The 21,423-nt window shown below is 33.4% G+C and overlaps 1 protein-coding gene and 1 long non-coding RNA gene across 2 annotated transcripts in view; both read left to right on the top strand.

The window, feature by feature from the left end:
• LOC145307589 (uncharacterized) overlaps positions 1-8,384 on the top strand; it is a 50,034-nt gene extending 41,650 nt beyond the window's left edge. Inside the window, exons 42-45 of the mRNA XM_080150042.1 lie at positions 808-865; positions 1,347-1,476; positions 4,386-4,463; positions 5,860-8,384. Of these exons, the coding sequence (XP_080006168.1) occupies positions 808-865; positions 1,347-1,476; positions 4,386-4,463; positions 5,860-5,886 (293 nt within the window). The 3' untranslated portion in view covers positions 5,887-8,384. The remainder of the gene's footprint in view (positions 1-807; positions 866-1,346; positions 1,477-4,385; positions 4,464-5,859) is intronic.
• A 1,237-nt stretch (positions 8,385-9,621) lies between these two features.
• LOC145307451 (uncharacterized) lies at positions 9,622-12,247 on the top strand. The gene is made up of 2 exons (XR_013875473.1): positions 9,622-11,674; positions 11,776-12,247. It is a non-coding gene; the product is annotated as an uncharacterized LOC145307451 (long non-coding RNA).
• Positions 12,248-21,423: the final 9,176 nt, after the last annotated feature.

The raw sequence follows: 21,423 nt of genomic DNA, 5'->3' as shown, positions 1-21,423 counted from the left end.
ACAATTTTCTATGAATAATAGAAAAGAATCATAAAAGGGGAATAGTTTTCTTGCCATAAACGTATTTAAAAAGCTAAAATTTGGTATGGCAGTTGCTTTAATGCCCTAATTTGTCGTCTGTCAGAATCTGTTTGTCTTTATCTGTCTGTCTGTCAGCATCTGTCTGTCTCTTTTAGTATCTGTTTGTCTGTTAGTATCTGTCTGTCAGTCTGTAATGCTATTATATTTTGCCGATGCCATGAAGTCTGTAGTATTTGTCTCTCTGTCTATCATCTGTTTGTCTGTCTGTATGTCAGTCTGTAATGCTATGCTATTGTTTGTTGCAGATTCCATGCATTTTGTTTGTCTGTATTTGTCTGTCTGTATTTCAGTATCTTTGTGTGTATCAGTATCTGTCTGTGTGTCTAACAATATCTGTTTATCTGTCTGTATTTCTATCAGTCATTCTGTCTGTCTGTCTTTCCGTCAGTCTGTAGTGCCAGTATATTTTGTTGAAGCCATGCTGTTTGTTTGTCTGTCAGTATCTGTAAGTCTTTAACGCTATTATATTTATTTCTGTCTGTCTTTCTGTTAGTATCTGTCTGTGTGTCTGTCAGCATCTCTGTCAGACTGTAATGATAATATATTTTGCAGATACCATGCAGTCTGTCTGTCTGTCAGTATCTTAATATGTCTGTCAGTTTCTGTCAGCCAGTCTGTCTATCAGTATCTGTCTGTCTATCAGTATCTGTCTGTCTGTGTGTCAGTATCTGCCTGTCTGTCTCTCTGTCCGTATCTGTCAGTCTGTAATACTATTATATATTGCAGATGCACTGCAGCTCCAGATGTGTGGCCCAGGTGGAACCCCTCTGTCAACTAATTCAGGAATAAACTATCACAGATACTTAGACCCATGCGCTTGCTGTCAGGATGGTGATAGGTTCCAATCTCGGTCCGACACTGCGTCATAACTAAAGACGTTAAAATGATTCCTACTGCTGCTATGTCAGAGGCGCGACATAAATAGTTAGAGTGAGGGGAATTGCCTTGGCACAAAACATGCACAGTTAGGACTTCTCAGACAAAGGTCATGCAATCAAAGGGTTGGTTGTCTGATGGGTGATGTTAACCCTAGGCGATACTTTATATATAGATTTGCAGGGGCTGTCATTCTGCTAATTATTTTCAATTGCAATTGCTAAAAATTTAAATATTTTAGTGGCGTAATGTTGTTTTGTACTGTAACTGAAGGGAAGTGGGTAAGTGAAACGATGGAAATGGGTTTTGGGGAAATTTTCACTTGGAATAATTTGTTGTCTTATCCCTTTAAGTCCCTGTGATGGATAATATATAAAAAAAAAACCAGGTGGCCCAAATCTTCTCTCTCCGGCAGAGCTGAATATTATGGAAAAGTATTCGCAGCAGCCAGGTGCCGGCGCTATTTCTTTGCAGTCGCAGCCGGTGGGATACAGCATTATGCCAGTAATTCAACAGCAGGCAAACATGGATTAACATCAGCCGAAAGACAGGATATTATCCTTATAATAAAATAACATGATGTGTGTTTGTCTGTACCGAAGGACCTCGCTAACCGCTGAATCGGGTTCTCCTTAAAAGGGTAGCTTTACATAGGTCTCTGGAAGGTTTATAACTATTTTGGGGGAGGGTACCACCACCCTCCCAAGAGCAATCGCAAAAAATATGAATTTTTTTTACATATAGGGACTCCTACGCGACGCAACATAGCTAGGTATCGTAGAAACTTGAAAGCAACATAGATATGTATCGTATTATTTTTTTTTAAACCAAACATTTTAAGTGTCACTAGAGGCTTTTAGTGGCGTAGCCGCTAGTATTCGATTAAAACATTATAGCGAGAAAGGGTTGAATAACTGTATTTCCCTATCGCAATGACCATATGCCGACTCTCAATTGGGTCTTTTAAAATCAACCAATGGTAACTGGGATATTAACACAGCCAAGTAGCAGAAAACAATTAGCTAGCAGACGAAAAAAGTTAATGAAAAAGGGGTGAAGGTAGTTATCTGTATATACATCTATACTATAGATCTGTTGATATTATAATAGGAGAAAAATTGTCGTCAATTTAGGTTGCTATTTTCCCTGTCTTTAAAAGGGAAGGGGTGATGGGCGAGTTCGTTATTTAAGCCCACTACATGGTTTACTTTATTGGAGAACATGAAAATCTTTTGCAAGAGCCAAGTAATAATAAATCCATTAAGAATGGATATTATGACAGGAGAAAAATTGTCGTCAATTCAGGTTGCTATTTCCCCTGTCTTTAATTGGCCTGGCCGTTTATTCTGTAAGAGGGAAGGGGGGATTGGTGAGTTCGTTATTTACGCCCATTACATGGTTTACTTTATTGTAGAGCATGTAAATCTTTTGTAAGATCCAAGTAATAAATAAACCGGCGTTATCCTCTTTTTTTCAATTTTCAACGACGAAGAACTATTTTAGGTTAGGTTAGGTTTTAGGCTAGGGAGCCGAGCGCTGTGGCTAGGCAGGCATGGGGGCCGAGCGCTGCGGCCAGAGTTCATAGTTCGCTGACGGGGGGGGGGGGGGGGGGGTACTCAAATTTTCAATATTTGAAGAAAAAAAATTATAAGAGGATAATACCAATAAGAATGGATATTATGACAGAAGAAAATGGGGGAGGCGGATGTGCCACTTTTTGAAACCAAAAGTAAAACGTGCATGATCTCAGCCCATAAAAGAGTTACAGCTCTAAAATTCGGCACAGCAGTTGCTTTTGTGGAGAACAATACGGAACTGTGAAGAAACGGCGGCGGAACCGCCGCTTTCGCCGAAAACCGCCGTTTCCCGCCAATTTTTTTGCCTTTTTTCGCCAAATTAGACAGTTCTCAATAATCAATCAAACATGTCAATATTTAAAAAAATTGCAAGTGTAAAATCTTACAAGTGTCAAGTGAAAATATAAGCGAAATTTTTATGAAAAAAAAAGTTTATCTCAGATGATTGAAAATTGTCTATCAGGGCAAGAATAGCAAAAAAAAATGCGACGGGAAACGGCGGTTCTGCCACCGTTTCTTCACAGTTCCATATGGTTCTTCAAAGCAACTGCTGTGCCGAATTTTAGAGCTGTAACTCTATGGGCTGAGATCATGCACGTGTTACTTTTGGTTTCAAAAAGTGGAACATCCGCCTCCCCCCTTTGTAAAGGGATAGATCCAAGTAATTAAAAATCAATTAAGAATGGATATTATGACCGGAGAAAATATGTCGTCAATTTAGGTTGCTATTTCCCATTTCTTTGATTGGTCGGGCTGTTTATACAGTAAGAGGAAAGGGGGGATGGGCGAGTTCGTTATTTAAGCCCACTACATGGTTTACTTTATTGGAGAACATGAAAATCTTTTGCAAGAGCCAAGTAGTAATAAATCCATTAAGAATGGATATTATGACAGGAGAAAAATTGTCGTCAATTCAGGTTGCTATTTCCCCTGTCTTTAATTGGCCTGGCCGTTTATTCTGTAAAAGGGAAGGGGGGGATTGGTGAGTTCGTTATTTACGCCCACTACATTGTTTACTTTATTAGAGAACATGAAAATCTGTTGGAAGATCCAAGAAATAATAAATCCAATAAGAATGGATATTATGACAGAAGAAAATTTGTAAAGGAATGGAAGGGGGAGTTAGTTATTTTAGCCCGCTACATGGTTTACTTTATCGGAGAACATTGAAATCTGTTGTAAGATCAAAGAAATAATAAATACATTATCGCAAGTTTTAATCCGCCCAAAAAAATAGCGGATTAATCCGTGGATTGCGAATTTTCGGATTGTTGATTGCGGATTCTAGCAATATTTCTAAAGCTCTTTTTATGATTTTAAAAATGCTAGCCCCTACAGAAGCTATTTTCTAACACTTAACCTAACCTAGCCTAAAATAAACATGAAAAGCAACTATAAAAATAAAAAACTAAATATTTAGGTATGTTTTTTTCTGCTATATTTTAAATGAAAATTATTTAAGTGCTACAAAATTCATAAAAATTAACAATCCGAATCCGCAATTCCAATAGCGGATTGCGTATTCGGATTTTGGATCTAAAATTGGGCGGATTCCGGATTCGGATTGCCAACTATAGTCCCTGCTACAGGGACGTCCAAGCTTTTTTTTGGGGGGTGGGGGTAAAATTTGCTTGGGGGTGGGGGGTAATTACCCCCCCCTGAAATCTGTTGGCAGGGGTAAATTTTGTTTACCGCCCCCAAAATTTACCCCCAGGGTAGGGGTAAATTTTAAATGGGGGGGGGGGGGTTAAAATGAAAAATTCGTTTGGGGGGGGGGTAATCGCCACTTTACCCCCCCCCCCCCCCTTGGACGTCTATGCCCTGCTACATAATAATCCATGTTTGCCAAAGAACCAGGATGGCTTTACCCTTGAGAGCATTCAGCAGTCTCATACCTTTACCTCAAGTAGTACTCAGAATAGTAATCAGGTTAGATAAATAAAATGAAATAACAGGATGTCAGTCTGTCTGTCTGTCTGTTTGTTTATTTGTATCGAAGGATCTTGCTAACCGCTGAACCTTTATGGTTCTCCTTTACAATGTAGCTTCTCATACCTTTACTTCAAGTAGTACTCAGAATATTAATCAGGTTAGTTATCCTATAATAAAGTACCAGGATGTTGTCTGTTTGTTTATTTGTATCGAGGGATCTCGCTAATTGCTGAACCGATATGGTTCTTCTTTACAATGTTGCTTCTCATACGTTTACATTAAGTAGTACTCAGAATAGTAATCAGGTTAGATATCCTTATAATAAAGTAGCTTGATGTCTGTCTGTTTTTTTTGTATCGAAGGATCTCACTAACTGCTGAACCGATATGGTTCTCCTTTACAATGTAGCTTCTCATACCTTTACTTCATGTAGTACTCCGAATAGTAATCAGGTTAGATAATTAAAATAAATTAACTTGATGTCTGTCTGTTTGTTTATTTGTACCGAAGGATCTCGCTAACCGCTGAACCGATATGGTTCTCCTTTACAATTTACCTAGCTTCTCATACCTTTACATTAAGTAGTACTCAGAATATTAATCAGGTTAGTTATCCTTATAATAAAGTAACAGGATGTACGTCTGTCTATTTTTATCGAAGGATCTTGCTAACTGCTGAACCGATATGGTTCTCCTTTACAATGTAGCTTCTCATATCTTTATTTCAAGTAGTAATCAGAATATTAATCAGGTTAGATATCCTATGATAAAGTAACACGATGTCTGTCTGTTTATTTTTACCGAAGGATCTTGCTTAACTGCTGAACCGATATAGTTCTCCTTTACAATGTAGCTTCTCATTGGTATTGGGAAGGTTTATAAGTATTTTGAGGAAAGGGTACCACCATCCTCCAAGAGAAATCCGCTCTTAGAAAAGAAATACTAAAACAATGACTTATTGGACTTCCCTCTGTACAGGGGTTCCGGAACTTATTCTTTTTAAAACTACTATTGAAAGTGGGGTATCGACCTCTTTAAAAAGGAAGGGGATAAGATGACCTGACCTTAAGGGAAAAAGTTTTAAGAATCCCCCCCCCCCCCCCCCCACCCCTCAGTACTTTGCGGGAATAATCTGAGGGATCTAAAGGAATAAGACAATGGCCGATAAATTGATGTACATCACCAATGACAGTACACAAAATTACCCCTTCTTTAGTTTACAATTAGTGGTTGAAACGTTTGAACACTCAACTTAATAAATCAACTAATCAAAATTCTTTAAAATCCCCAAAGTTGTTAAGCCAAGAATAAGAAAACGTTTACATAAATCTTAGGGACTAGTGTAATAAACATCCCATTGTCCCCTCTCTCCCTGACAATCATCTTTATTTCAGGACCAAGGGAAGCAGCTGTGGTGGTAAAACCTGCCAGTTAATTATGAGACAAATGCTTTAAATAAACACTAGACTGGCTACAAAATTTGCTGGAAATAAATCACAAAGAAATGAACAGTGCTATTAACCTAATATGCTACCTTGTGGCACTCAATTCTAGAAACATTAGAGGAACTAATATGCTACCTTGTAGCACTTCATTTAGAAATATCAGAGAAACTAATATGCTACCTTGTAGCACTCCATTTTAGAAACATCAAGGGACCTAATATGCTACCTTGTGGCACTCCATTCTAGAAACATCAGAGGAACTAATATGCTACCTTGTGGCACTCCATTCTAGAAACATCAGTGGAAATTATTCACAAAGAAATGCGTTTATGGACAATGCTATTAACTAAAGTTATAAAGTTGGTGAATTTTAATAGTAACTTTGGAAACCAAAAAGTCCTTTATCAGAGCATTATAAAGATACCTCTTTTCTATTAAAGTTTGATAAAAAGAAGCTTATTATTATATTTTTTGTATCAGCACTTTTGGAAGGGGTGAATTGTTGTATCTGTCTCGTAATCAAGACATGAGTGTCACTTGGAAACTTTATACGAATTTATAGAATTTAAAAAAAGTTAATTGAAAATTAGAGGACTAGTTGTTTGTTTAATACCTTAGGTTAGGTTAGGTTAGGTCACACTGGGTACTTTGAATCCCCGCAAGGAGTTAGGTCACCCTAGTAATTGGCCCTACAATAGTTATGTATAGAACAACACCCTCCTCCCTTAATTTGAATTTATTTATAAAATAAAGAGGGAGGGCGTATTTTTAACTTTCTGGAATGTTTTTAAGTGGTTTTAAAACATTGCTTTACAAGATGTCTACAACTGTCACCCCTCCCATCAAATGATTTTGCACCTTTAAGAGTTGTTAGCATTATTTTGTACAGTAGCATAGCATGCACTAATTGTTATCATTACAGAAGTGATTATTATTGTTTAATATCGAAGCTTTTCTATAATTAGGGTAAGTTCTTCCGTCAACTTAGCCGTTTTTTGCGCAATAATTTCTTTACAGTTAGTTACGACTTAAGAAGAGTAGTAACTCTATAATCGTTACCAGAAAGTTTGTACGTCCATATCAAAGGTTTCTTTACGTTTCTTTTAGCAATTAATTATGATATCCTATCCATTTTTTTGAAATAATGATTCCTAGTACAACAAGGTACACAATGTTGTCAGCGAATCATCTCTATAATGAAGTTCATAAAATGTAAGTATTTCCTTAAACAATATCATTTTGCAACAATTATTTGTATATACAATTTTGTTTCTGTTAGATTCGCTTTTAAATTTAGAGCTTCGCTGTTATATATGTTGTCATTCATGTTTCTATATTTACTATATGTCTAATCGTTGTTGGAATCACATTTATAGAATTTGGTGCTTACACACAAGGTGTCAGTTGAGCATTGATAACCCCCCCCCCCCCGCCTGTTTTTTTTTAAATGGAGGGGGATAGTATTTTCATATAATAGTGGCTACGCCCCTAGAGGCATCTAAGGGCACTGAAATGGGGGAGGGGGAAGTTAAACCCGCTCCCACTTTTAAAAAATAGGGGCAATTTTTATTTGAAGGGTGGTGGTAACCCACAAAAAATAGTTAAAACCCTCCTTAGACATATAAGTAGCTTCACTGTTCAGCGGTTAGCGAGATCCTATGCTACAAACAAAAAAAATTGTACTACTTTTTACAATAGGATAACCTAACCCAATAAAAGAATAATATATAAAAGCCTCCCCACCCCCTTCTATATAGTTTCAATTTATTTCAATATAAGGGATGGTGCGGGGGGTGAATGGGTTATCAGTGCTCAAGAAAGTGCTTTGTGTTTAAGTCCCCAAAGTTTTGCTGTTTTAAAATTGTCATCACAATGTAACACACATGAGTGCACTTATTCTTAACTCTACCTCATCTTATATCTTTGCAAGGGAGCTTCTTATAGGTCCTTAAATGGTTTTAGGCTAGGTTATTCTTTGGATAGTCTTAAGCTTATTTATAGGGATCTTTAGGGTTTATAACTTGATATACATCCTCAATATTGATCTCCCAAAATTACCCAATCTGTAGATTAGAATAATGGGTTGAAACCAAAGTTCAATAAAAGTGGAGACTCATATTGAATTTTGATTGGTTGGTTCATTAAATTGAGTATTCAAACGTTTCAGCAACTAACTTTATGTTAAAGAATGGGTAATTTTGTGTATAATTATTGGGGATGTACATCAATTTATCGGCCATTGTCTTATCCCTTTAGATCCTTGATTTTAATAATTAAATCGTATATACCTAGTGCCATAGTTTTAAAAAATTTACATAAAAAAAATTTCATTAAAAGGCGACTATCCATAAATGAAGCATTTTATATTCTCTACTTAATTATGATCAAATTCTGAGGTCCTCTAATTATATTTCATATTCTATAGTCAGTTTTTTTAACTCGAATATTACCAATGTCTGAGGTACTCTAATTAATTTTTTTATTAATATGGTCAGGTTTTTATAATTAAGTATGATCAAATTCTGAGGTCCTCAGATTATATTTTATATTATATGGTCAGGTTTTTGTACTCGAATATGGTCAATGTCTGAGGTACTCTAATTAATTTTTATATTCTATGGTCAGTTTTCTGTAATTAAACATGATCAAATTCTTAGGTCCTCTAATTATATTTCATATTCTATAGTCAGTTTTCTGTACTCGAATATGGTCAATGTCTGAGGTACTCAATTTAATTTTTATATTATATGGTCAGGTTTTTCTACTTAATCATGGCCAAATTCTGAGGTCCTCAGATTATATTTCATATTCTATGGTCAGTTTTCTGTAAACTGATACGGTCAATGTCTGAGGTACTCTAATTATATTTTACATTCTATGGTCAGGTTTTGTACTTCAAAATGACTAAATTCTTAAGGTCCTCTAATTATATTTCACATCTATGGTCAGGTTTTGTACTCCAACATGACCAAATTCTTAGGTCCTCTAATTATATATCATATTCTATAGTCAGTTTTCTGTACTCGAATATGGTCAATGTCTGAGGTACTCTAATTAATTTTTATATTATATGGTCAGGTTTTTGTAATTAAACATGATCAAATTCTGAGGTCCTCAGATTATATTTTATATTCTATGGTCAGTTTTCTGTAATTAAACATGATCAAATTCTGAGATCCTCTAATTATATTTCATATTCTATAGTCAGTTTTCTGTACTCGAATATGGTCAATGTCTGAGGTACTCAATTTAATATTTGTATTATATGGTCAGGTTTTTCTACTTAATCATGGCCAAATTCTGAGGTCCTCTGATTATATTTCATATTCTATGGTCAGTTTTCTGTAAACTGATACGGTCAATGTCTTAGGTACTCTAATTATATTTTACATTCTAAGGTCAGGTTTTGTACTCTAACTTGACCAAATTCTTAGGTCCTCAGATTATATTTTATATTATATGGTCAGGTTTTTGTAATTAAACATGATCAAATTCTGAGGTCCTCTAATTATATTTCATATTCTATAGTCAGTTTTTTAAACTCGAATATTACCAATGTCTGAGGTACTCTAATTAATTTTTATATTAATATGGTCAGGTTTTTATAATTAAACATGACCAAATTCTGAGGTCCTCAGATTATATTTTATATGGTCAGGTTTACATCATGTGAGCAGGGGGGTGGGGGGGCTGATTAAGAGGGAGGGGATATTGGCCAATAAATTACACTAGTACCCAAAGTTTTATAAATCATATTTATTTTCTCGAAAAATTTATATTATTAAATTCTCATTGGTTGGTTTCAAACTAAGTGTCAATACTTTTAAACCAACATTTTAACCAACACATGCTTTCATTGGGGATGTTTGACTAATAAGATCTGTCCTAGGACAAACGCAGGAGTCCCAAACGTCGGAGTGGACACTTAATCTAACCAAACCTATTTTAAACCATCTTTTAGGTTTTTTAAATGCCTAACCCCTGCTGGAGGTTTATTTGTATATTCATATCTTAACCTAACCTAATCTGCATAGAAATACTTAATTAAATTGATATTTTAACACTCCTGCGTTTGGGACTCTTGTGTTTGTCCTGGAACCATAAGTTTACTAAGGAAACAGGCCTTCTTAATCACTTCAGGGATCTAAAGGGATAAGACAATGGCCGACAAATTAATTTACATCCCAAATGATGAAACACAAAATTATAATAATTATGGGTAAAACGTTTGCACACTCAACATAATGAATGAACTAACCAATTAAAATTTAACAAAAGTCCCCAAAGTTGTTAAGCCAACTCCCCTCCCCTCATCCTCCCCCTTGCTCACATGATATAAATATCATAGTCTTAGTCTTTTTATACCCAAATATATTTAGAGAGAGAGAGAGAGGGCAATAGGCTATAAAAGATTCCCCCCCCCCCATCAAAAAAAAAAGAACACAATATAAATGTGAGGGGGGGGTCTATTTATCGTTCATTGTCCTCTCTCTGTTTTATATGAGACAATCCTGATAAATTGAGCTTTTCTTGTGATAAAGGGAATAGTAGCTTTCGCAAAATTGTGAGCATATTTACAGTCAAATGCGTTTATTAAGTCCTAACTGTTCTTAATGTTGACCAAACGCATAATTAAAAACAGTTTGACCTAATAAGCGCATTTGACTGGAATCTTACTCACAACTTTAAAGAATTTCGCGAAATCTAATATTCCCCTAGTAGGTACAATATTTTAAAATTAGAGAACAATTTAGTTATTTGTATTAATATAAAGGCTGTTTTAAAAAAACAATTGCTTAACATTTTTAAAATACATTTATGGTCTAGATGTTACAAAAAATCATCCAGTTTATGCTTGTGTAATGGCAAAAATATCAAAAATTTAACATCAAATGGGTAGTTTTACGAAAGGCATTTGAACTTTATTTAGTGAACCGCATATTTTTTCCTGATTAATTGGTTAAACTACATTTATATGGCATATATCTGAAAGAATTTCAATTTTCTACCACGTAGTTTTGAAAATATCAAGACTTGAAAATCGTCTTTTAAATTGCATATATCACAAAATGACGATTTTCAAGTCTTGATATTTTCAAAACTACGTGGTAGAAAATTGAAATTCTTTCAGATATATGCCATATAAATGTAGTTTAACCCATTAACTATCAAAAAATATGCAGTTCACTAAATTAAGTTCAAATGCATTTCGTGAAACTACCCCTTTGCAACTATTAAGCACCACAGCTCGAGTCCTAGCAATATAGGAAAATTCTCTTTAGGAATTAATTAACCATTTTTGTGGTAAAAAACTGTGTGTTTTTGGTTAGGTTAAAATTGATATATGTGAGCGATTGTTTTTTTTAACTCACTTTAATTAGTTTGTAATACAATAGCTTAGATAATGTTTTGATTCTAGATATATATTTCCAGGATGGCTTCGAAACTGATTAGTATCCTGTGGATTAGAACCGGTTCTTAGACATACTGAAAAATCATGTATAGCATCGTATTACAGACAATTTTCCACAAACGTTAAATGAAAGTCATAAAACCAGTTAGTATTGTTGGTTTTGATCTAATTTTTTAATATCTGCAAAAATCTGTCTGTTAAACGATGCAATAAAAAAAAAATTATGGCAATCTTTTATGCTTTGCACTGAATGTTTTTTCCGTATTGCTTCGAAACTGTTTAGAATCCTGTGGATTAGAACCGGTTCTCAGCCATACGGAAAAATTATGTCTAGCAACGTATTCCATCCAGGTTTCTACAAATATAAAAAATGTACAATCATAATATTAAAACCAGTTTTTTAGCCCGTGCCTTCTGCATTTCGGGGCTAATTGTACATTTTATATCCGCAGAAAGCTGCTTATAATATGATGCGAGAAATAACTATTAATTGTCACAATTTTCAAGTTTAACACGAAGAGAGCCATTTTTTTCGCAGAATTCCGTAAATTTGAGTTCAAGCTTAAAGTCAAATGCGCTTATTAGGTCTTAACTGTTCTTAATTATACGTTTGGTCATTGTTAAGAAAAGCAAGACCGACGAAGTCCAATCTGTACCACTTTTGATTCCTGTGACGTCATATGAAATAGGAAGATGAGAGGAGAAGTGATTGAGATTGAGACCTAAAAAGCACATTTGACTGGAAGCTTGCTCACAACTTTACGGATTTCTGAGAAGAAAATTACGCTTTTTTTTATTTTTTGTGTAAATTTTTTATATGAAATAATTGTAAAAATTTGATTGATCTTTTTTTATTGTGTTTGTTTTGAATTAGATATGTATTTCTGTTTGTTGGTTTTCTAAAATATATATTAAATATATGAATTACAGAGTTTTTAAAAGCGAGGCTTTTCTATAATTAGGGTCGGTCCGTACGTCCGTCCGAGATAAAAAGCTTTTATTCGTTAATTGAGGCATGTTAGAAATGTCCTATCGATTTCAAATTTTGCATGATGATTCCTGTACACCTAAAGGCAGAGGCGTATTATACTATCCACACCTTTCCGCAAGAATCCGCAAAGTTTGGCGATATAATTAAGGTCTATATTTCATGTTTTCATTTACGGTTAAATCCTTCTTTCCCCTTCTTCAGAGATATTTAATTTTTTTAAAAAAATTAAAAACCTTATTCTTAAAAGTACTACGACGACTTTCAATTTTTAGGGTTAATATATTGCCTATCAAAAATATATTATATTGAAATACGATTATTGACAATTAATTAGATTATCTTTTTAAATGAAAAAAATTCTGCACTTATTTTTTATATCCCTGAAAATTTCACCTTTCTAAATTTGAAATTTAGATCTGTCTGCTATAATGTTCACAACATTCACATTATTAACTCCCAGTGGTAAAAAAAATAATATTAATTTAATGTAATTTATAACAGATTTTTAATGTAATAGCGTTCGTATTTGATTTTATATGATATAATCATATATAAAAAAAGTGTTATTCAATCAGCATTGGAGTTTTTTTTATTACAGTCATAGCAGTGCCGCATTATTTTGCGTTAACTAAGACGAAATTTAAATTATCTCTCGCAAACATTTATTCAATTTGCAAATGAAACAAGGATGACAACATCGATAAAAGCGAAGCTCTGGAACGGAGGGCAAACGGACATTAACACTTGTATAGTGTCAGGACTGAATAATCAGGACTGATATGGTTCTCCTTTACAGCGAAGCTTCTTATTTTTGGAAAGGTGTTATGCTATTTTAATTTTATTTAATAGTCGTCCGTTGGTTTAAAGCTATTTTTTTGCCTTTTTATATCCCTTCAAATATCCCAAGATACTAAGGACGCAGTTGTTGCTATATAAAGTAGTAAGCTTTTTTTGTCTGAGGCAAAGGTTTTTGCTAACCTTTGACCCGATATGGTTCTCCTTTACATTGAAGCTTTCTGTAGGTCCTGAGGTGGTTTTAGGCTATTTTTCTGCCCTTATTTATCCTTTAGAATTTATAGATGCATTTTTAAAAGCGAGTTTTTCTATAATTAGAGTCGGTCCGTCCGTTCGTCCGGAACGGATAGCTCTTTTCGTTAATAATGGCATGTTAGAGTTGTCCTATAAATTTGAAACTTTAAAGGGTGATTCCTTTTATAGTAAGGTACAATTCAGAAAGCGTAGCAACTCTATATTCAATACTAGAATGTCCGTACGTCCATTTTAAACATGTAGATTTTTTTACTTTTAAACAACAAATTTGTATGTGATGTTATTATCCAATTGATCTGATTTTTGGAATACTGATTCCTAGGACAACAAAGTACAATTTCATAAGTGAAGCATCTCTATAACCAAGTCCTAAAAATGTAAGTATGTCCTTAAACATTGTCATGTATTTTTAACAAATTTACTTTTTTTTCGATTTTTATACTTTTATATATGATTAATGAGTTCTGACAATCTACAGGTATTAACCTTGTTTCCTACCGTTTCAGAGCTTCGCTTTTATGGATGTTGTCATCCTTGTTTTTTATGTCTATTTTGGGGCGACCAAATAATTACTGTTTGGAGGGAACAGAGGGCGTAACTCAATCTTTCACGCAATTAAAATGAGAGTGCAATCTAAATTTATGATTCAAGTATGATCCTCCCGGTCACCAGGAAAATTTTATCGGCTCCTGTGACTGCAAATTTCAAACTTAATCTTATTAATATGAATATAGTTTTTAAAATTAACAGGGTTCAGCAGCTGCGGGTAAGCCTCAGTTAAATTATCATATTATAACTTTATAAAATTAAGCAGGTTATCTAAATTTGTTTCTTAACAGACAATTCTCCTTATTAAAATCTTATTTTGCACACCTGCGGAATTTTAGGCTGTGCGCGGCTGTCGATCCCTTGAAATTACTATTCTTAGCCCAACATAAGAAAACGATATATTCTTTGATAACAGCTGATTAGAAAAACAATATTTCCTTTTAATGAAAAAATATCTATTTTTGCAAAAATCATGTTTTTAAATTTTTTAAAAAGTTATACAGCTTAAAAAATAAAAATAAATAATTTTTATTTAACACCTTTTTTTATTTTGCTGCCTTAATAAGGAAATATTTAATATATTTGAATCGGCTTAATGCAATTTTTTTTCTTTTTTTTATGATTATTCAATACATATAAAAAAATAACATTTAAAATTCTCGCCACAAGAAGATTTAACAAACAAAACATTGATTTTGAGTACGATTTGATTTTTAAGTTTTAGAAAAACTATAGAAATATTCAAAGTTAAGTGTTTGTTTACATTTTGAAAAAATAATTTTGCCCTGTTCTATTTGATTAGAACTTTTCAAACAAACTTTATTTTATAAAAGATTAATATTTTTTAATGTTTTTTAAAACATATTACTTTAGTTTGGTTAAAAGTTTATTTTTCTAGGTGATTTAGGGGTTGCAATTTTTTTTGCAAATTACGTTTTTTGGCTTTTCATTCAAATAAGTTGCACAATTCCGGTTTTTACTGTATAAATTTATTAAATGACTTCAGAAAAACATATTATAATGCTTACATTTACTTTTTTTTCTAACAATCTGTTTTAAAGGAGACTTTTTATATCGCTGACAAAAATGGCATTATTCTGCAAAAAAAAATATTTTTTTTTGCAAATTTAAAGATATGAAAGTATGAATAAATGGTTAACTTTAATTTTTGTTTTAGCAAAATGGATTATTGTTTCTTATAAGATGAAAATAAGGTATCGCAAATATTTGTTGCAATTTTAATGCGATTTTATTGCAAATAGGAAGACATAGGATTTTAGTTTTAACAGATTATGATTCTGGACCCAAAATTACATAGGACTGAAGTTTTCGTTTGTTGATTGCTGAAAGTTAAGGTTTCTTGCTCTAGAATCGCTATGTGTGTAGTAGTTGGGTACGATTTAGAAAGCGTAGCAACTCTATAATCATTACCAGAATGTCCGTACGTCCATTTTAAACATGTTGATTTTTCTACTTTTTTAACAACAAATTTTCGAAAATAAAAGTGTTCGAATTATCCGTTAGATCTGATTTTTGGTATATTGATTCCTGGGACAACAAAGAACAATATTATAAGCGAAGCAACTCTATAATCAAGTCCATAAATATTATCCTGATTCAAGCAGTTTTTCAACAAATTTACTTACAATTTTGCTTCGACTCTTATATTTTAAATTCTGATCATTCAGTTCATATACTATACAAGTGTTAATGTCCGTTTGTCCTACCGTTTCAGTGCTTCGCTTTTATGGATGTTGTCATCCTTGTTTTATTAGAACTTTTTTGAAAGCAATTTTACTCAACTAGTAGATATCAGAATCCAGAGCTGGATCTTTAAATCGTTTTTATGGTGCGCTGAATCGGGGCGATTCAGAGGTGAACCGTAAGTGCGCTGGTGGTTAGCCACAGCGCACCTATAAAACATTGATTTTTAAAAGATTTTCGGCGCGGTGTTTTTAGATCGCTTGCGCACTCACTAAAATATCGATCCGCTCCAGTACAACTTTATTACTTAAGGCGTGTCAGTAAGGTATTTTATATAAAATGCCGTGTAAGTATGGTATTTTATATAAAACATTAATATATGATTTATTTTAAAAATAACTATAAAAATGTTTTCTCGATAGTTTTGCAATAAAATATTAAAGTAATTATAAAAATATCCATTTATTACATATGATTCACCCCGATTTGAACCGGCAATGCCACTCGGTGAGGGGCATTAGCGCCGGTACCACGCCACTGCCTGATCCAAATCGCCCATGCAAATTCGATTTAAAGGTTGGTATTTAATAATTTCATGGTGCGTTGAATGAATCGCCCCGGTTTAAATCACCTATAAACGATTTAAAGATCAAGCTCAGAGCATCGTCCGCGTGTAATGGGATGCGATACTCTAACACCCAAGAATATTAGGTTAAGTAACGTCCAACCCTTTGATTGCACTACCTTAATCTGATGCATGGTAATGAGTTGCGCCTGTTTATGGGCCAAGACATTCCCCCTACTCTTACTATTTATGTCACGCACCTGACATACCAGTAGTAGGAACTATTTTTAACGGCTTTAGTTATGACGCAGAGTCGGCCCGAGATTCGAACTTATCACCTCCCTGGTGACGAGCGGATGCGCTACATGTTGAGCCATGATCTGTCAATCATCGTACACACTATAAAACAAGGATGACAACATCCATAAAAGCGAAGCACTGAAACGGTCGGACAAACGGACATTAACACTTATATATAGTGTCAGAACTGAATAATCAGAATATATTATAAATACATGTATAAGAATCGGAGCAAAATTGTACGTAAATTTGTTGAAAAACTGCTTGATATAGGATAATGTTTATGGACGTACTTACATTTTTAGAACTTGATTATAGAGTTGATTTACTTTTAACATTATACTTTGTTGTCCCAGGAATCAACATACCAAATATCAGATCAATCGGATGTTTAGATCACATAAAAATTTGTAGTTAAAAAAGTAAAAAAATTAACATGTGTAAAATGGACGTACGGACATTCATGTTATGATTATAGAGTTGCTACGCTTTCTTAATCGTACTTAACTACTAAAGGAATCACCATGCAAAGTTGGAAATCGATAGGACAATTCTAACATGCCTAAATTAACAAAAAAGCTATCCGTTTGTGACGGACGGACGGACTGACCCTAATCATAGAAAAGCTTCGCTTTTAAAAATATGTATAGATATATGAGAGAGTTTGGTGTTTCCTCTAAAAAGTTTTATCATTTATTTCAACATATGATCTTTAAATCTTCTTGTCCATGATTTATTGTGCTCGCTAGTTATGGATGTTGTCATTCTTTGTTATTCCTCGCCCCTCACCTCTAGAGGATTCGCCGCAAGAGGTATTAGAAAGTCTCCCTTCTAAATAGAATAGTTCATTCATAATTTGTAAAAAAATCAAAAATGAAATTTTAGGGGGGGGGGGGGATATTTTTCAAGGGGGGCTTCGCTCCAAAAGGATGCGTTTTTCAATACAAATTAGAGGATTTTTTTTAAATATTGAAATTACAAATAAACGTATTTAAAAATGTTGGATCGGCAGTATCAGGTATAATTAGCAGCCAGGTGTTCAATCAGAAGGAACTTGTCTCTATGTCTGCACTTGCTGTTGACCTCAGACCTCTTGTTGAGCATGTTGACGTCATTGTTGAACATAATCTTCACCTAGATGGATAGCTAGGTAGATAAATTAAAAGACAATAAATTGTATATAAACATTTTACCTTACTGTCCTAGGAATAATTAAGGTAGAAGAAATAATAATTTTGTTATAAACAAGGATGACAACAACTATAAAAGCGAAGTTCTGAAACGGTAGGACAAACGGACATTAACAATTGTATTCTTTTAGTGTCAGAACTGAATAATCAGAATATAAATAAATAGAAGTCGAAGCAAAATTGTAAGTAAATTTGTTGAAACCTTGATACAGGATAATGTTTATGAACAAGCTTACATTTTTAGGACTTGATTATAATATTGTACTTTGTTGTTCCAGGAATCAGTATACCAATCAGATCAATTGGATATTTAGATCCGTAAAAAGATTTTGTTTAAAAAGTAAAGAAATCTTTAAAATGGACGTACGGACATTCTGGTAATAATTATAGAGTTGCTACGCTTTCTAAATCGTACCCAACTAAGGGGGGGGGGGGTCGAGATTCCCCAAAGTTTGAAAAGTTAAAGAAATCTTATAAATGGACGTACGAACATTCTGGTAATAATTATAGAGTTGCTACGCTTTCTAAATCGTACCCAACTAAGGGGGGGGGGGGGTCGAGATTCCCCACAACCATAGGTGCCCCAAGAGGCCTCTAGGGGTGAAGCGGCTAGTTTGAAATAAAGTTATCAACACCACTCTTAGCTGTCTTTCAGTCCTTGGATAGTTGAATTATATTATAAACATTTTTAAAATCAAAGCTTTTCTATAATTAGGATTGGTCCGTACATCCGTTCTTTTTCGTATATCCATCTAAAACAAATAGCTTTTTGATTTCATTTTAACAGGTTAAAATTGCCTTATTAATATTAAACTTTGCACGATGATTCCTATGAGAATTAGGTACGATTTAGAAAGTGTAGCAACTCTATAAACGTTACCAAAATGTTTATTTAAAACATGCTGTTCTTTTATCCTTTTCATCTGATTTTTGGAACACTGATTCCTATTACCACAAGGTACAATATAAGCATTATATAAGCAAAGCATTTATATAATCAAGTCCTAAAAATGTAAGTATGTTCTTAAACAGTATCCTTTATTTGAGAAGTTTTGAATTAAATTTACTAATCTACTAATATTTAGTCTTATGCATTAATATTCTACTTATTCAGTTCTGGCACTCTACTTGTGTTGATTGTCCTACAGTTTCAGGGCTTCGCTCACTGGATGTTGTCATCATTGTTATTACAAAAAGCTTATCAATATTTTTTTAATGCAATATAATAATCACTTATTAATGTTGATATGTATATTGTGTTAATATTAAATAATTTCTATTAGTCACTAGTAAAAAAGGATGCTTTAACATTTGATTAACACGACATTTATCGGGTATAGTTCCTTTCGCAACGCCCCTTAAGGAGCGATTCTTCGTATTTTTCACAGTAGCTTTTCTCCTATTTCTAGCCCCTGCAGGGGGGTCTAACCCTGCAGAACAATCACCTAACCCGATAAAACCTAAATAACCTATTAAAAGCCATTTTAAATATACGACGAATCGCCCTTAAGGGGCGTTGCCACGAAAGGGACTATTCCACATTTATCTTTAAATTTGAATCAATTTATGTGTATAACATAACAAGCAAACATTATAGGTACGCTCTAACAAGGATGAAAACATCCATAAAAGCGAAGCACTGAAACGATAGGACAAACGGACATTAACACTTGTATAGTGTCAGAACTGAATTATCAGTATATAAATATATAAGAGTCGAAGCAAAATTCTAAGTAAATTTGTTGAAAAACTGCTAGATACAGGATAATGTTTATGGACATACTTACATTTTTAGGACTTGATTATAGAGATGCTTCGCTTATAATATTGTACTTTGTTGTCCTAAGAATCAGTATTAAAAAAATCAGATCAATCAGATAATTTAATCGGATACAAATTTTGTTGTTAAAAAAGTTGAAAATCAACATGTTTAAAATAGACGTACGGACATTCTAGTAACGATTATAGAGTTGCTACGCTTTCTAAATCGTACCTAACTACTACAGGAATCCCCATGCAAAGTTTGAAATCGATAGGACAATTCTAACATGCCTAAATTAACGAAAAAAGCTATCCGTTACAGACGTACGGAAGGACGGACGTACGGACGGATTGACCCTAATTATAGAAAAGCTTCGCTTTTAAAAAAAACGTCTGATGCAAAAAAGGAAAGACAAAATTAATGTTATTGATATGTTTCAATTGTATTATTTTTTCACATACAATATTGTAAGTATCGCAGCAATGTTATTCATTTTTTTCAATTGCAATTATTATTTAATAGCGTATAGAATAAAGAATCTAAATTTTAAAAAAATTACTTTTATGTACTTTTATAAACTTATCAAAAACTTATTCAATTAATGTGTTAAATGATGATAAACAAAATTACCGCTTCTATAATTTATAATTCGTGGTTGAAACGTGAGGAGTGACACTCAACTTAAACCAACCAATCAAAATCCACTAAAAGTACCCAAAGATGATTTGCCAACGAATAAGAAAGCGTTATTTTAAAGCTTTGGAAACTAGTGTAATAAACAGACTTATGTCCCTTCTCTCTCTGATTTCATCACACTTTTAAAGATTAACACAGAAAACCTAAATTTTGATTACTGCACTCTTTTTAAAAAAATCACATCTATCATTCAAATGGATGTATTATTACTTGGATCGTGCACCTGATTTTCATGTTTTATAATAAAGTGAACTCTGTAACGGGCTAAAATAACAATCTCCCCCCCCCCTCTCTTTCTTCTTACTGAATAAACGGTCCAACCAATTAATGCGAGGGGATATTGCAACCTAAATATGCGACAATTTTTCTCCTGTTATATAATCATATTCTATATCTTGATGTTATAGTCTCAACTCATATTTCTAGAAAAGTTGAGAAAAAAAAATACTTAGAGAACATTGTGTGTTGAATTAAAAGTGTTTTCATCATAGAAAATCACCCAGCCTTGTTTTCTCCCTTTTAATATCCTGTGGATTAGAACCAGTTCTCATCCATGCTGAAAAAATTTGTCTACCATCATATTATATCCAGTTCTCTAGGGGCTAAAAAAGCTGGGTTTTATCTTATAATTGTACTTTTTTTATATATCCGCGGAAAGCTGTTCATAATATTATCAAATAACTATTACATCATCAAAATGTCCTTCTTTTTCAAGACTTGTTGAGTTGCTATCAAATTCTGGGCCTTGCTTAGGAGAAAAATCTGGACAACCAACTTGATAAACCATCCAATCAAATTTCAATAAAAGTTCCCAAAGTTGGTTAACCAACAAATAAGAAAACTTTTGGGATTAGGGACTAATATAATAAACAGCCAATATCCCCTCCCTCCCTGGATATTTGGGTTTCGAAATCATGGATGTAAATATTTTTAGTAGCTTAGCTACTCTATAATTCACTTTGTCCGTCAGTCAGTCCGTAACGCTAGGATATTAAAATTAGTTTTCCCGTTTTTATCTTTTTTTGTAATTTACTTTGACCGTCATCATACAAAATAAAACAATGTTTTGTGTTTATTTTCTCTAATAAATTCATTCTTGATTTCAATAAATACAATTTAAATCTACATTTTACGTATTCACGTCCACGATTTTTTGTTTTTTGCTACTAATGGATGTTGTCATCCTTGTTTTATAATTGATAAGTATATTAATATCAAAATTCAATTATAATTTCGTAAAATGTTGATAACACATTTTTAGACAGTTGATTGAACATATAGTTATCCTTCTTA

The sequence above is a fragment of the Acartia tonsa genome, chromosome 15 (genome assembly GCF_053477335.1).
Source record: "Acartia tonsa isolate MP-2025a chromosome 15, ASM5347733v1, whole genome shotgun sequence".
NCBI lineage: Eukaryota > Metazoa > Arthropoda > Copepoda > Calanoida > Acartiidae > Acartia > Acartia tonsa.
The sequence above is the reverse complement of the archived record's forward strand: the minus strand, read 5'-3'. Positions and strand labels throughout refer to the sequence as shown.